At 43.1% G+C, this 16,739-nt stretch overlaps 1 protein-coding gene across 6 annotated transcripts in view; it reads right to left on the bottom strand.

Annotated features, from left to right (window-relative positions):
• The window catches only part of DAAM1 (dishevelled associated activator of morphogenesis 1), a 195,181-nt gene that overhangs the window by 96,131 nt on the left and 82,311 nt on the right, over positions 1 to 16,739 (bottom strand). For all 6 annotated transcript variants that reach the window (XM_039319566.1, XM_039319563.1, XM_039319564.1 and 3 more), the window contains one exon: positions 2,143 to 2,232. In XM_039319566.1, coding sequence (XP_039175500.1) covers positions 2,143 to 2,232 — 90 coding nt within the window. The remainder of the gene's footprint in view (positions 1 to 2,142; positions 2,233 to 16,739) is intronic.

Raw genomic sequence — 16,739 nt, forward strand, 5'->3', positions numbered from 1 at the left:
TTTATTCCACTATAAAATGGGTCTTGTTCTTGAGCTGTTTTTGTTCCATATTACATTAAATTATTCTGTTGTTTATGCTGAAATTTCAGCAAATCTTTCCCTTTCTGAATTCTGAATTCTTGGAAACAGCTATTCATCCATCTTTCCTCTACAAATGTTTCACTCTTTGCAGATCCTAATACGTTTTGATGGTTTATGACCCAAATGGTCTGTCTCAGAAAATAGATAAATGATATATTTATAACTTACTTTCCAAACCAAAATTCTATTTTTTGCTTAGTTGCTCTTGGCTTGCCAGTCAACTATGTATACAAGCCTCCCCTCCTTCAAATTGGAGACAATACAGATTGTATTAAATCCAATTGATAATGAAAACTGGCAATGTGATTATTTTGCTTTTCCTCCAAAGCATAATTATGTTTCATTTATGCCACATTAGCCCCTGGAGATATGAATAGCATACATGGCATTAGTAAACATTTGGCCTTTATAGGGCTGCATTTTACAAACTCTGCTTTTCCCTACTGAAATCATATTAATTTGTTTGGAAGATATTTTTATTCCGCGAGATTCCAAGAGTTTTCCATTCTCTGAACACAATCCCAAAACAGCAGGGTCTTCCATTAAAAAGTGTTCAGTACAGAAGCAAAAGAATGTGGAACAAGGATGCTGGAGGAATGTAACAATTCAGATTCATTCTCCCCAAAATGTTTCAGAATGTGTGAGAGTGCAAATATAGCATTTGTCTCCTATATTTTAAAAGAACTGGATCTTTCCTCACAATTGCCTGAGGGCCTCTCATAATTATTGTATAATTCCAGCAGAAAGTATGGCTGTTTAAAGGGTTGCAAACTAGAGATATGTTTGTCTTCCTTTGCACTTCAAAGCACCTTTTGGGGATCAAGTCTGAAGCACAACTCTAAGGAAGTCCACAGACAAAAGGAAATTAAACTAAATTGATTGATTAAATTTATCTGCCACCCATCTCACTGCTGAAGCAACTCTTGATGCACTGCCATTATTTCCCAATGGCTGTGTGCATATCTGGTCATTGAATTAACCTATTTTGTGAGTTCATCTAATGCAATAGATCCTAAATTAATCAGATAGGATGAGCTTGTACCACATGCTACCTCCCATTAAACACACATACACAAGCCCCCCCAAACATCTAATCAAAGTTGAAGCTAACAAAACCTAGCTAAATTCCTCTCTAACTGGTGAAATATGGGGTGAAAGGCAGTCAATATGCGTGCTACTTGATGCAGCTCTTTCCTTTTTAAAAGGAGCTTTGTTGGAAGATATGCCAGGACCATTAGATATGATGCTTTTCTCTTGCCAAACAATGCTTAATGTGATATTTAATGTAGCTAAATTTTGTATTGCAGCTACTAGATTAAATGCTACAGAATTACATCTGTGCAATGAAGAATGAATAGAATAAATATTATGCCCAGAGTGATTTATGTTATATGCTACTTCATTAGAATTTTACATATGTTTTTAACATCTGATTTTATTATGCTAAATTATTGTAATGTAATTTTGTTACATTTGTGAGTAAACTCCCAGGATACAAATAATCGTCCTAATTTGGAATCTTATGGTCTGGTCTATGCATTTGCAGGCCAGAATAAATTTCCTCCTGTTTCTTCAAACTGATTCAAAAGCATTTTGCAGCAGTTTCTTCTATCTTGTGTCAAAAAAAGGAGCCAAAGTATAAAAAAGGAAAAGAAAAAAAATGCAGGTAATCCTTGACTCATGATCACTAATTGGGACCAGGCAGTTATTAAGCAGCCATGCCAAATTTTACCTCTTTTGCCACGGTTAAGTGAATCACTGCAGTTGTTAAGTGAATCATGTCACAAAGCGAATCTGAACTTCCCCAATTTACTTTGCTTGTCAGAAGCTGACTAAGAAGGTGGCAAATGGCAATCACATGACCCCAGGATACTGCAACCATTGTAAATACAGGTCAATTGCCAAGCACCCAAACATTGATCACATGACACGAGGACACTGTGATGTTTTAAATGCAAGGTCACTTTTTCAGTATCTTGTAACTTCAAATGGGCACTAAATGAATGGTCATAAGTCGAGGACTACCTGTAACATGGAGGAAGCATACTTCAAAGGTCTTACCTTTTTCTTACTGCAATAGATCTGCCATTTCTTTTCTGCTGGTAGGGCAAACATGGCTTCTCTGTGCTTATCCGTAAGATCAAGTTCATCCTAGCAGGAAAAAAAGGGTGAGGAGGGGTGGGGAGAGAAATAATATACGAGTCAATATACTTGACAACTCTAAATTATAGTTATATGCACATTTAGTTTATATTTCTAGGAACCATTTTGGTTTAATAAAAAGAATATAACAACTCGAGGCCTCATAACATTATATAATTGTAGGCATCAAAAAATTAATAATAGATGGACACATACAATTATCTTAAGGTCTAAAAGCCTGATGAAACAAGTTGGTTTTAAGGTTTACCTAAATTAGGAGAGGGTGGAAACCAATAATATCTTCTGTGGCAACATATTCCACAATGTGGGGGCTACCATTGAAAAGGCCAACCTCCTAGTTTATGTCCCCTTCAGTATAGGCATTGGAAAGTCTGGGTTGCTGGATACTTGCACTGTATTCATCAGAGCACTTAGATATATTAACATGAATTCATTAGGGCTTCGATAAACCACTACTGTTACAGTCTTTTCAGATAAAGCAGGGGTCCTCAAACTCTTAAGCTCATTAACCCTTTCATAATGTTTTAGACTGTTCATTGAGCCCTGATCATTTATTACATGTATATGAGAATAATTTAATGAATATTACTTTAACAGTAGTACAAATGAGGAAGGTGTAGGGAGGAAGTAGGATGGTAAGAGGAGAAGGGGAGGGGAAGAGAGTAGGAGGGGAGGAGAGAAAGAGGAGGGAAGTAGGGAAGGTACTAGAGAGGGTGGACGCAGCCTGGGGGGAATGGGCAGGCGGTACCAATGTTTATGAATTTATTTTATTTTGTAAATTGTATTTTGTAGGATGAATAAATGGAAAATAAATTTTTTTATTATAAAAAAACAGTAGTACAAATAACAACAATGACCTCTTGGACAGATCCATCGACCTTTGGGGGACAATACTGACCACTTTGATGAACCCTGACACAAAGCAGTCCCTCTATGAATGGGGCAAGGAAAAGACATTGCTTGTTTAATTTTTTTTGGAAACCACATGAAAATTGTGTTTTTGGCACAGATCAGAAATGTCAAACAAGGGACCAATCTCATTTTAACCCATCACCCATCATCACATGCAATAATTAGGTTGACCATGCAAGAAGTTTAACAAAATTAAGCTTCCTGGACTGATGCACCAATTTTGATATAGTAGATAAGATACAGAGAAGTGTTTCTCAACCCTGACAACTTTAAGATGTACAGTATGGACTTCAATTATCAGGAATTCCAGGACTTGAAGTCCACACATCTCAAAGTTGCCAACACTGAGAAACACTGGCATAGAGGGTAGAAAATTGTCACTGGCAGGATTTTCAAGCTGGTGGCAAACACCTGGTGGCCACATGGATTGCCTGCAAGGAAAACAGGCAATGTGTTTTTGTAAAGAAAGCATACAGTAATGGAGCTTTCTATTTATTTATCCTCATGTTTGAAATTCTGTGGCTAAATCCCTAAAGCAATCAGCACGCAAACTCATACATGCAGCTTCAATTAACAATCATGAAACAGACTAATTAGTGAGCAGAAGATGCCAATTGGCAACTAGCTTGGTAGGCTATTTGCTATTTGTTCTTTGGGCATGATTGGAGATTGGGTAAAAGAAAGAAATGACAAACATGAATACACAACTGGCTGACCTGTTGTGTGAATGAGCTCAGAAGTAAATAAAATACCCTCTTAATTATTCTAGCAAGAATTTCTAAATTAGTCTTGCCATAGATTCAATTATTTCAGAAGAGTGTTTTTGATCCTGAATAATTTCAGTCCTTTGCAGTTCTGGAGAAATTGTGGTTACCATTTTGAAGAATAAAGCAAAAACGATTATCCCAGATTGGTGGCTGCATTCAGTCTACACACAATTGACATACCTTGCTCCTACAATTATAGATTGTAATATTCCTATTTGCCAATTTTTCCATTATGAGAAACTGGTATGTTTTAAATATAGGCTATTAGATCTTCCTGTCATACTTTTAGCCCCAGAAGTCAGGAAATTATTAACTTTCAAGGTTCAGGAAATTCACTTCCACATTTAGTTTTTCAGCTTACACTGGAACAAACTCAAGAAGTTTTAGGCATTCATTCTAGAATTCCTTGGCTGCCTAACCTTCTTACAAAGCTGTCCAGAATCAGGAGGAAAAACTGAATTTGTGCAGAACGGCATAAAAATAAAGAGAAGTAAAATAAATTAGATGGAAAAATAAGATTTGTTTCTTCTTCTTTTTTTAATGCAATCTACAGGATCATCCGAAAAGTCAACAAAGATTCCTGGCCTTGATTGTAGAAAGGAGAAAGTTGAACTAACATAGCAATGAGGCAACCATAAAACAAACTATAGCACAGAAAGGGGATAAATATTTCCACAAATCTTAAGATTTTCGATCCAGCCTTGCATTCAAATGTGAAAAACACTTTATTTCAGCAATATGGTTATTGAGCAGCATTGACTAACTTACTTTCCTATGGAAGTATGAGATTATTTTTCCACTTAGTGATACTGATACTACCTTTATTCTGTAATTTGGAATATAGAAATAAAAAATAGAAGGGATGAGAGAAGGAAACATTTTTTAACTCAATTAGTTTGAATTACTTTGGGCGACTGGGGGTCTCCTTGTCAAGTGAATGCATGTTCATTACAATAAAATATAAAATTATCTGCAGCCTTTCTTAAAATGTAACCTCATTGTGCTATATATGGACACGAAACATATGATTTAATGGAGAATCCCGCTCCTGATTGATCATTCCTAGGTAATGAGTCTCTAATTAGAAGCATGCTTGCTCACAGTATCACTGTTCAAATGACTTCAATGTTAGAATTGAAAGAAAAAAGAAAAAGATGGTTTCACAAAAAGTAAACCACTGTTTCCAACCAGTTTTGGGATTTCTGTTTTATCCAAAGCTTTTATGTGTTTCTTTTTTTTAATTTTTGCCCATCCCTCTTCACCTTTGTATTTTTTCTCAGAAGTTAATTATACTCTTTGAGGAGCCCAATACTGCTGATGTAAGTAAAGCTGGCAGATAATCAAAATCAGTTTGTGAAGTGGCAGAAACCAACCACTTCTTAAAGATGCATTAAGAACCTCTCCCATAGTGATGCTAACTGAGTGACCACAGCACAGAAAACTTTGTTGTGGCAGTTCCTCACAAGATGAGGCAAAAATGAAAGATATAAAAAAAGACTGCACATTAATTCCATGGAATTGTTTATGTATCATCTTCCCACATCAATAAGCATTGTGCAAACACAGCATAAACATGATTGGCTGTTTTTAAAAAACAGCAACAGAATCAACCCTAAATGGGTTTTACATGACCAAACTGGAGCTAGATGAATCTCTTGTATCTAGTAAGCAACATAAATAAGTGCAGGTAGTCCTTGACTTACAACAGTTCATTTAGTGACCGTTCGAAGTTACAATGGCACTGAAAAAAGGGACTTATGACTATTTTTCACACTTATGATCGTTGCAGCATGCCCAGGATCACGTGTTTTACTTTCGGACGCTTGACAATTGGGTTGTATTTATGACAGTTGCAGTGTCCCAGGTGGTGGTGGTCATGTGATCAGCTTTTGCGACCTTCTGACAAGCAAAGTCAATGGGGAAGCCAGATTAATTTAACAACCACGTTACTAATTTAACAACTGCAGTGAATCACTTAACAAATGTGGCAAGAAAAATCGTAAAATGGGACAAAATTTAACAAATTTTGTACTTAGCAACATAAATTCTGGGCTCAATTGTGGTCATAAGTCAAGGACTACCTATACAGGCCAGGAGTGCCTTGTAAATTTCTCAAACTGGTAGGGAAAACCAGACAGACAGGGAAAAAAATTGGTTGTGTTTGTACAAAGATATTTTTCTAGTCACCTGTGGCAAAGAGAAATCATCTCTGGATGACAAGAAAGCTTTCATGAAATAGAAGAAAACAGACTCTTGGATCTGCAACTCATCAATATGCAAGAAGTAATTAACTGACATGTGTAGACATGTAGGCTAATTTTAAAAAATAAAGTGAAGGTAAGTGAGTGTGATACCAAGAACTAAAATATTCCAGATCCATGGGGAACATTATTTCTTAAGCCTGGGATCACTATCTTATGTTGTTGTTGTTGTTGTTAATTGCGAAGTTGTGTCCGACCCATCGCGACCCCATGGACAACGTTCCTCCAGGTCTTCCTGTCCTCTACCATCTTCTGGAGTCCATTTAAGTTCACACCTACTGCTTCAGTGACTCCATCCAGCCATCTCATTCTCTGTCGTCCCCTTCTTCTATTGCCTTCAATCTTTCCCAGCATTAGGCCCTTCTCCAGTGAGTCCTTCCTTCTCATTAGGTGGCCAAAGTATTTGAGTTTCAACTTCAGGATCTGGCCTTCTAAAGAACAGTCGGGGTTGATCTCTTCTAGGACTGACCGGTTTGAACACCTTGCAGTCCAAGGGACTCGCAGGAGTCTTCTCCAGCACCATAGTTCAAAGGCCTCAATTCTTTGTCGCTCAGCCTTTCTTATGGTCCAACTTCCACAGCCATACATTGCAACTGGGAAAGCCATGGCCTGGATTATACGCACTTTTGTTGGCAGGGTGATGTTTCTGCTTTTTAGTATGCTGTCTAGATTTGCCATAGCTTTCCTCCCAAGGAGCAAGTGTCTTTTAATTTCTTGGCTGCAGTCCCCATCTGAGGTGATCTTTGAGCCCAGAAAAATAAAATCTGTCACTACCTCCATTTCTTCCCCATCTATTTGCCAGGAATTGAGACGGCCGGATGCCATGATTTTGGTTTTCTTAAAGCCAACTTTTGCACTCTCCTTCTTCACCCGCATCAAGAGGCTCTTTAGTTCCTCTTCACTTTCTGCCATTAGAGTGGTATCATCTGCATATCTTAGGTTGTTGATATATCTCCCGGCAATCTTAATTCCAACTTTTGATTCATCTAGCCCTGCCTTTCTCATGATGTGCTCTGCATATAAGTTAAATAGGCAGGGCGACAGTATACAGCCTTGCCGGACTCCTTTTCCAATTTTGAACTAATCAGTGGTTCCGTGTCCAGTTCTCACTGTTGCTTCTTGACCCGCATATAGGTTTCTCAAGAGACAAATGAGATGGTCTGGTACTCCCATCTCTTTAAGAACTTGCCACAATTTGTTGTGATCCACACAATCAAAGGCTTTTGCATAGTCAATGAAGCAGAAGTAGATGTTTTTCTGGAACTCCCTAGCTTTCTCCATGATCCAGCGTATGTTGGCAATTTGATCTCTAGTTCCTCTGCCTCTTCGAAATCCTGCCTGTACTTCTGGTAGTTCTCGATCCACATACTGCTGGAGTCTAGCTTGTAGGATTTTAAGCATAACTTTACTAGCATGTGAAATGAGTGCAATGGTGCGATAGTTTGAACATTCTTTGGCATTGCCTTTCTTTGGAATTGGAATGTAAACTGACCTTTTCCAATCCTGTGGCCACTGTTGAGTTTTCCAAATTTGCTGGCAAATTGAGTGTAGCACTTTTACTGCATCGTCTTTTAAGATTTTGAATAGCTCAGCTGGAATACTGTCACCTCCACTAGCTTTGTTGTTGCTCAGATTTTCTAAGGCCCATTTCACTTCACATTCTAGGATGTCTGGTTCGAGGTCAGTGACCATCTCATTGTGGTTATCTGGGATGTTAAGCTCATTCTTGTATAGTTCTTCTGTGTAGTTTTGCCATCTCTTCTTAATCTCTTCTGCCTCTGTTAGGTCCCTGCCATTTTGGTCCTTTATCATGCCCATCTTTGCATGAAACGTTCCCTTCATATCTCCAATTTTCTTGAAGAGATGGGGCGTTGACTTACCTGAACGCCTTTTCTCAGCACGGAGATGGATAATCCACGCAGTGGGTTGAGACTGTATTCCTGGCCAATCAGATCAGTCAGCCAAAGTTGCCACGCCCCGTCTTGGACCATGATCCTTTAGTCTTGACTCGAGCGCAGCCATTGACTGACAGTAAGACGTTTTGGCTCCACTAAATATACCCTATTATTCTAGTCTATAAGGGTGGGTGTGGATTATCCATCTCCGTGCTGAGAAAAGGCGTTCAGGTAAGTCAACGCCCCTTCTCCAGCACTGGAGATGGATAATCCACGCAGTGGGACATACCAAAGCCTATTGTCCCTTGGGTTGGGGAATAGACTGGTCCCGTGTGCAACTTTGGTCTAGCACCTGCTGGAGAACCCTCCTACCGAAGGAGGCCTCTGCAGAGGAGTACCTGTCAATTTTGTAATGACGAATGAATGGAGAGGGCGAGGTCCAAGTGGCTGCCCTGCATACCTCTTCAATAGAAGCCTGCATGGCCCATGCTGCTGAGGTGGCAGCACTCCTTGTGGAATGGGCTGTGATATGCTTGGGGACTTGCAAGGACTCCGCCTGGTATGCCCCCGTGATGCATGCCCTAATCCACCTACCGATGGTAGAGGACGAGACCTTCCGGCCCCTAGTAGCAGGGTGGAAGGATATGAAAAGCGCTTCCGAGCGTCGGAATTCCGCTGTGCGTGAAATGTAATGTCTTAGTGCCCTGCGTACGTCCAAGGTGTGCCATTGTTGTTCCAGGGGATGAGCTGGGTTTGGACAGAAGTCTGGTAGGACTATTTCCTGTGATCTGTGAAAAAGGGAGTTGACCTTTGGAATGAATGAAGGGTCTATTCTTAGGACTACCTTGTCCCTGTGAAAATGGCACAGGTCCTTCCTCATTGAGAGAGAAGCTAACTCGGATATCCGCCGAGCTGACGTGATGGCTACCAAGAATGCTACCTTATGGGTCAGATAGCGAATGTCACATGTTTTGAGTGGTTCGAAGGGCGCTCTGGTAAGAGCTTGTAGTACTCGTGGTAGTTCCCACGATGGATACCTGTGCACGGTTGGCGGTCTGATGTTTGCAGCCCCCTTGAGGAAGGATCGTATTAAGGGATGCTTGCCCAAGGATTCACCGGGGCTGGCAGAAAGTATAGTTGAGAGGGCGGCAATTTGCCTGCGCAGTGTGTTTGGCGAGAGGTCCCTCTCTAGGCCATCTAGAAAAAATTCTAGGATCTTGGGAATTGTGATCCCTTCGAGTAACAATTCCTGTTTAGAGCACCATGATTGGAAGCTTCTCCACGTGGCCTCGTAGATACGGTTCGTGGAGGGGCGCCTTGATGCCTGTATGACCCTAATTACACCCTGTGAGCAAGCCCCCTTGGCTAAAATTGACCGTTCAAGAGCCAGACGGCTAGTTGTAGCCATTGTGGCTCTGGGTGGGAGATCTCCCCCTGCTTGAGGGAGATCCTCTCCGGAGGAATCCGCCATGGATTCGTGCGGGAGAGACTCCTCAAGTCTGCGAACCAAGGTCTCCTTGGCCAATAAGGGGCCACAAGGATTACCTCGGCCCTTTCCCGCAGAATCTTGCGTACTACCGCCGGAAGGAGAGGTAAGGGTGGAAACGCGTACAGGAGCCCCCTTGGCCATGGGCTCCGTAACGCGTCCGTCTGCTCTGCTCCCTTGGATGGGAATCGGGAGAAGAAGCGAGTTAGGTGGGCATTGGAAGGAGAGGCAAAAAGGTCCACCTGGGGAAGCCCGAAGCGGTGACAGACCTCCCTGAAGATCCTCGGGTGTAGTTGCCACTCCGAGTGATCTATTGTTGATCTGCTCAACAGATCTGCTTGGATGTTTGCCTCCCCCGATATGTGGTCGGCCTTTATGGAGGCCAGATTTTGTTCCGCCCAGGCCCCCAGTAGGAGGGCCTCGGCCGAGAGCGAGCGAGAGTGTGTGCCCCCCTGACGGTTTATGTGGGCCTTGGCTGTCACGTTGTCCGTCAGGACCAGTACGTGCCTGCCTTTTATGCTGCTGTGAAAATGCCTTAACGCTAGGTGAATAGCCCGCAGCTCGAGCCAGTTTATGTTGTGTCGGAGATCCACCGCTGACCAGCGGCCCTGTGTCCACTTGGTCCCCAAGTGGCCTCCCCAGCCGAATAAGCTCGCATCTGTTGTGACTACTACTCTGTCTGGTTCCCTGAAGGGGGACCCCCTGAGGAGAGCTGGAGATAGCCACCACCTGAGGGAGTGTCGTACTCTCAGAGGTATGCCTACCCTCTTCCGGGATGCACTGATTTGTTGTCTCTGAAACGGGAGCATGAACCATTGCAGTTCTCTTGAGTGCAGCCTTGCCCAAGGAACTATTGCTATGGTCGATATCATCTTCCCTAGCAGCTGGGAGAGGCAGACCAGCGTCACTGACTGACCGCGGCTTACCTGTTTTACGGCTTTCTTTATGCTGCTGAGGCGTTCCTGTGATAGGTACACCTTGCATTCCTTTGTGTCTATGACCGCTCCCAGGTGGAGTATTCTCGTAGTTGGGGTTAGATGGCTCTTTGGAAAGTTCACCGAGAAGCCGTGGTCCTGCAGCATTTTTATCACTAACTTTAGGTCCGCCCGAGACTGCTGGGCGGACGATGACTGGATTAGAATATCGTCCAGGTAGCACTGGACTCTGACTGGTACGTTTCTTAGTTGTGCTGCCAGAACCGCCAGAATCTTGGTGAACACCCTGGGCGCTGATGACAGGCCGAATGGAAGTGCCCTGTATTGAAAATGGTGCCCCCTGTAGGCAAACCGTAGAAAGCGGCGGTGAGCCAGAGAGATAGGGATGTGCAAGTATGCCTCCGTGAGGTCGATCGATGCCAGAAAATCCCCTTTCCTTACGCTTCCAAGGATGGAGCGTAGTGTCTGCATTTTGAATTTGCGGTATTTTATGTAGAAATTTAGCCTTTTCAAATCCAAAACGGCTCTCCAACCCCCCGAGGGTTTTGGGACCACGAAGAGGATAGAATAAAACCCCTGGTCTCTCTGGTTCATAGGCACCGGCTCTACGGCCCGTATGTTTAGAAGGTGCTGAACGGCCTCGTTCATGAGCCTTCTCTTTGTTGGGTTTGTGGGACAGGGGCACGGGCGGAAGCGGTTCGGGGGCTTTGAGAGAAATTCTAGAGATAGACCATGACGTATGGTGTTCCTGACCCATACGTCCGTGGTGGTCTCTTCCCACTGGGGAGCAAACCCTGCTAGTCTGCCCCCTATGGGAAGGTCTGGGCGGGAGTCATCTGGTACGGCGGAAGGGGCGGTTGTTCCCCCGAAAGGGCCGTCTTCCCTGTGTTTGCCTATGTCTTGTGTTCTGTCTGTCCCCCTGTCTTTCCCTATCCTGTCTAGCTTGGAAGGGTTGGGAATTTTGAAAGTAGTTGACCCTGGCTTCCGTACGAAAGGATTGTTTCCTTCCCCAGGAGCCGGGTCTCTTGTCCTGCCTTTTAAGCATGTGTTTAAGGACCTTGCGCTTGTCCTTGTTCTCTGTCAGGTATGGCGTTAGTGCCTCACCAAACAGCTTTGCCCCTTGGTACGGAGCCGAAGCCAATTTCCACTTGGATTTGGTATCCGCCTGCCAGTTCTTTAGCCAGAGGATGCGCCTGCTCGTGTTGTTTGCCGCCATTGCCTTGGCTGAAAACTTGGTCGCTAAAAGTGTTGCGTCCGACGCATATTCCGTGGCCGCTACCATTTTGCTCAGTTCCTGGTGAGTGCGTATATCTTCCATGGGAACCCGGCCCTGTAACTCACGGAGCCAACAAAGTGTGGCTCTGGTGAAAAAGGACGCGGAGGTAGACGCCCTGGTAGCCCAAGCTATTGCCTGGTGCGTTCTCCTGTAGTTGGACTCACTCTTTCGGTCCTCGGCTTTAAGAGCTTCAGCAAAATCTCCTGATATGGCCGTGTCCGATATCAGGGGACCTATGGGTTCGTCCACCACCGGCACCTCCAATGTTCCCTCTAGCTCCCTTGCTACGTTGAATAGCTTCCTCTCCGCATTGCTAGGAAGCGGTAGGGAGGTTGGCGCTGCCCACTGTTTCCTTATTGTGTTTAGGAACATGGTCGGGCAAGGTATGCGGTGTTGGGTGGTTACCTTTTCGGCGAACGTCGGCTCAGCCTCCGTGTCAACTGTGACAGGCTCCGCTGGTGTCCCATGCCCCAAATGGGCTGTGGCCTCAGCCTTGCGCAGAATAGTAACAAAAAGAGAAGGGTTAAACAGGCCGCTGAAGGACGGCCCTTGAGGTGAGGTGTCCTCCTCCTCCTCAGACATTTGAATCCCTTGTGACGTACCTGGCTGGTCCAGGTAAGCTTCCTCAGAGACCGACGAGTCTGAGACGGAGGAGAGGTCCTGATGGTCCTCCGTTTCCTCCCGATGCCTCGTTCTAAGTCCTAGAGGCTTGGCTTTTGAAGTTTGAGCCCTGGCCTCAAATGCACGGTCCACTGCCTGTGCTATTAGGGTAGCTAGCAGATCCCCCGTCAATGCAGGAGGAGTGACCATTGCCTGCGACCCTGCAGGTGCTGTGGTTAGCATGGTCCTCGGGGTTTCCTGTAACCTCCGTGGGGAGGGGGATCGGGAGAGCGATGAGAATTCGCCTATCCCACCCTCTGTTTGGGACTGTGATGAGCTCCCTAATGACCAAATGGCCCGTGGGGATGAAGGGAGACCCAGCGGTAGATCAGGACCTATTCCCCCATTCTGCCTATTTTCAATTCTGGCCCTTTTCTGGGCTCTGTCGAACTCTTTTTCTAGGGCTTGGTGTCTTCTGATTGCCTGTTTGTCAGCCTTCTTTGATGACTTCCTTGCAGCCTTTCTAGGGGCTGCAGAGGATTCCGAATCCTCTGAAGCAGGTGCTCCAGAGGATGAAGGCGGGGCTCCAGTGGAGGGAATGATTGCTTCCTCCATTCTCCACTAACGCTGGGCCGCGATAGGGGGGACCCAGGTAGTAGGAGAGCTCCAACTTTGAGTAAGGACAGGCGCACTACTGGGGGCGTCTGGAACTCAGGAGCAGACTCTGCAAAATTGTCAGAGTTAGTCACTGTGCACGGATAAGAACAGGCACGCTAATGGGAATGCCTGGAACCCGGCTTGACTATGGTGGGTAAGGACAGGCACGCGACTGGGGATGCCTGGAACCCACCACTAAATCCAGAGGCGTACGGGCCACTAATGGGGGACCCGAAGTCTGGAAGGAGCCAAAGGCAACTAAACACAGTTAGTTATGAAAGGTTCTTATTTACTTTAGGTAGAAGACACCAAGTCCTGGAACCAGTAGCTATGTGTCTGATTTGAATGTCTCTGGATGAATAATAGATGCTTTAGTACCCCAGTACTGCTTGCCTATTAATTCACTCCAGCGGCTGAACCTAGCTTTCTCAAGGAACTTTAACTCCCCTGTTTGGACAAAAAATATGGCCGCTGCTGCCAGGAGACTACTGCGCATGTGTTAACAAGGCTGCCTATGCCACGTGCGGTTGTAACAAAGAGCTGCGCGTGCTTCCAGCTGTGCAGACAATGGCGCCTCGTTTAAAAAATCCTGAGCAGCCTGGAGTGAAAAGACTGCTCCTTCGCACGCCAGCTGTTTCCCTTAATCAATCTCCCTCCCAGCATGCGTCCCCTTTGTCCTCCACTTCCCTTGCTAACTGCCTGCCTTTCTGTCTTTTTTTGTTTGTTTGTTTGTTTGTTTGTTTTAAACGCGAGGGGTTGCCCGAGCCTCCCCGTTTGTTTAAGGCGGCTGCCGGCTGCTGGAAGGTGGCTGGGGTTTTTGGGTTAGGGAGGGGAATTAGGGATTTCCCCCTTTTAAGTGGGGGTGGTTTCCCCTGTAGGAATCTGACTTCCTGAGTCTTACAATTTATCAAGGAAATTTTTGAGTGATCAATTAAATTGAATTAAATTATCTCTAATTAGCTTTTAAACTAAGCAATTTCAGCTACTAGAAAAAAAAAATCCCCCCTAATGGAAAGGAACTATACCTGCCCAGGAGCCAAAAGTTGTAGATGTCTCATGGCCAGATCAGTCAAGACTAAAGGATCATGGTCCAAGACGGGGCGTGGCAACTTTGGCTGACTGATCTGATTGGCCAGGAATACAGTCTCAACCCACTGCGTGGATTATCCATCTCCAGTGCTGGAGAACTCTGGTCCTCCCTATTCTGTTGTTTTCTTCTATTTCTTTGCACTGTTCATTTATACAGGGTATCTTATACAGGATAAAAACTCTTCAAGAAGAGAGACAAAACACTGATATAATCAGGCACTGGATTAGTTCAAATTGCAACATAAATCAGCATATAGTTTGTTTAGGAATTGCTCAGTGCATTGCATGTAGCTAGCCAATTATGACTTAGCTAGTGAAACTCAAACCACAATATGGACAGATGTATTAATTCAGTTAATTAGAGAATATTGAGGAAGTTAAGAATATTTAGTTTATGTTAAATATCAAGAATCAAAATTAAGAGTTTATCACCAAAGAACAACTGGGTGCATTAATTCAAATTATACTTCTGTTCAAAGGAAGCGGTGAATGCTCCAATACTGGAAGTTTTTAAGAAGAGACTGGACAGCCATTTGTCCGAAATAGTATAGGGTTTCCTGCCTGAGCAGGAGGTTGGACTAGATGACCTCCAAGGTCCCTTCCAACTTATTATTATTATTATTATTGATCATCGCACAGTCAGCCAGATGTTCAGACTGGATTTGGCATTTTGTCTACCTATCGAGTCTTACCCAGGACCTGGGATAAGCAGATGTGGATGTTTGATGGTATTACAGATATCGTCGCAGGATGGAAGCAGTTCCTAGTAAGGCCGCCTTTTGCAATTGACTAATAATAATAATAACTATTATTATTATTATTATTATTATACACGATTTGCCTTGAATTCCACAATCATTTTATAAGGTAGGTTGCGCTGAAGAGTACTGTTCCAAACAGACTTTTATTGCTGAACTGGGATTTAAAGCAGGATCTTATCCATCTATGGCCAAAAACATCAAATATTTGGGTAACTGTGAAAAATGCAGTGCAAATAAGCCCTTATAACGTGAAATTTCACTTTCACATTTTAAATCTGTTTGAAATCTGTCTTTACCCCCAAGAATGTACTGGTCTTAGAAAAATGGGTGCCTCAGTTGAATCTGAAAAGATTGAGATAAGTTAAAACATTTGCAGGTTCTATTAATATCTTGCCTTTCCCTGGGTAGTCAAGACAGATTAATTGGGGATTTCTCATCATTCTACAAGGAGAGCTAAGAAGCCGTGATCAGGCCTTGTGGCTTATTTAGTAAATGTTATCCTGGGATGTTCAGCAATAAAGGAGGTGGTATTCCACCAAACTGCAATTCTATCTGATAAAATTGCATAAAAAACAGCTAACATTCCTCTAAAAATTGCTATAAGAGATACAACACTTTTCTTTGCAGTATTTTAAAAAATAATTTTTGCTACTCACAAATAAAGAAGGTGTTAACTGAATTTTTCTTGACTTCTTCTATTTGGTTCATTTATAACACTTTTAAAAAGACCTCAATACCCTGTGAAACAGCCCTGAGGTGTCCTATCAATTTAATAATTGGGAGGATAAAATGAAACCTTATTATGTATCTCATGTGGTATTTAATTTATGAGAAGATAGAGTTGCAGTAAACACAGCTGACATCACTTGAAGTTTTTTTTTGGGGGGGGAGGAAATAGGGCTAAGTGCCTTCATACCATTATCGTCTAAAAGGCTTATGGAGACAAACATTACATCTGCATCAACAAAAACAATGTCTGGCAAAATTATTGCTTCTGCTTAGTTATTCCTAGTCATCATTTCCTTTTGTTTCTCAGTTTAGATACTTTCTATTTTAGAATAATAAAAGAAACAAATAGATCCCTAGTAGAAATGGTTTACAGGTAGTCTTTGACTTACAACCATTTAGTGTTCAAAGTTACAATGGCACTGAAAAAAAACCTTACTGTATGACTTTTTTTCACACTTATGACCATTACAGCACCTGCATTGTCACATGATAAAAATTCAGAAGGTTAGCAACTGGTTATATTTATGACGATTGCAGTGTCCTGGGGTCATGTGATCACTTTTTGCAAACTTTGGACAAGCAAAGTCACTGGGGAAGCCAGATTCACTTAACAACTGTTTTACTAATTTAAGCACTGCAGTGATTCACTTAACAACTGTGGAAGAAAAGGTCATAAAATGGAGAAAAAGAGCAGGTTTCCTCCCTGGAAACCTGCTACCTGAGCAAAAAGCTGGGCATTTTATTATGCAGAATTTTGTCATGGCAGCAGAAAAATAAACTGAAACAGAATAGGTTCTCTGCTTTGGGTATCTTCTCCCCCTAGTTTGCTCTTTTGTTGGTGGAATTCAGCTTGGATGCAATGGAGTAAATTAGACTGATTTCACACACCCCTCCCCATCAGGCTATAGACAAGATGCTGTTTGCATGTCCAAAAAGAGCTAAAAAAGAAGTTAACTGGGCTAGAAGTAAATCCCGCTCATTGTTTCATGGACAAATGAATCAGGAGCAAAAGCTTCAGCCAAGTGGGGCAACAATCCAAGGAAATGAGGAAGGGGGAATGAGAGAGAAGAGCAAAGGGTCTTCCAAACACAGGTCTACCAAGCATTGCCAAATTCATTTGGCAACTG

This window comes from Crotalus tigris, unplaced genomic scaffold, assembly GCF_016545835.1.
Source record: "Crotalus tigris isolate CLP2741 ecotype Arizona unplaced genomic scaffold, ASM1654583v1 scf7180000023598.3388751, whole genome shotgun sequence".
Classification (NCBI taxonomy): domain Eukaryota; kingdom Metazoa; phylum Chordata; class Lepidosauria; order Squamata; family Viperidae; genus Crotalus; species Crotalus tigris.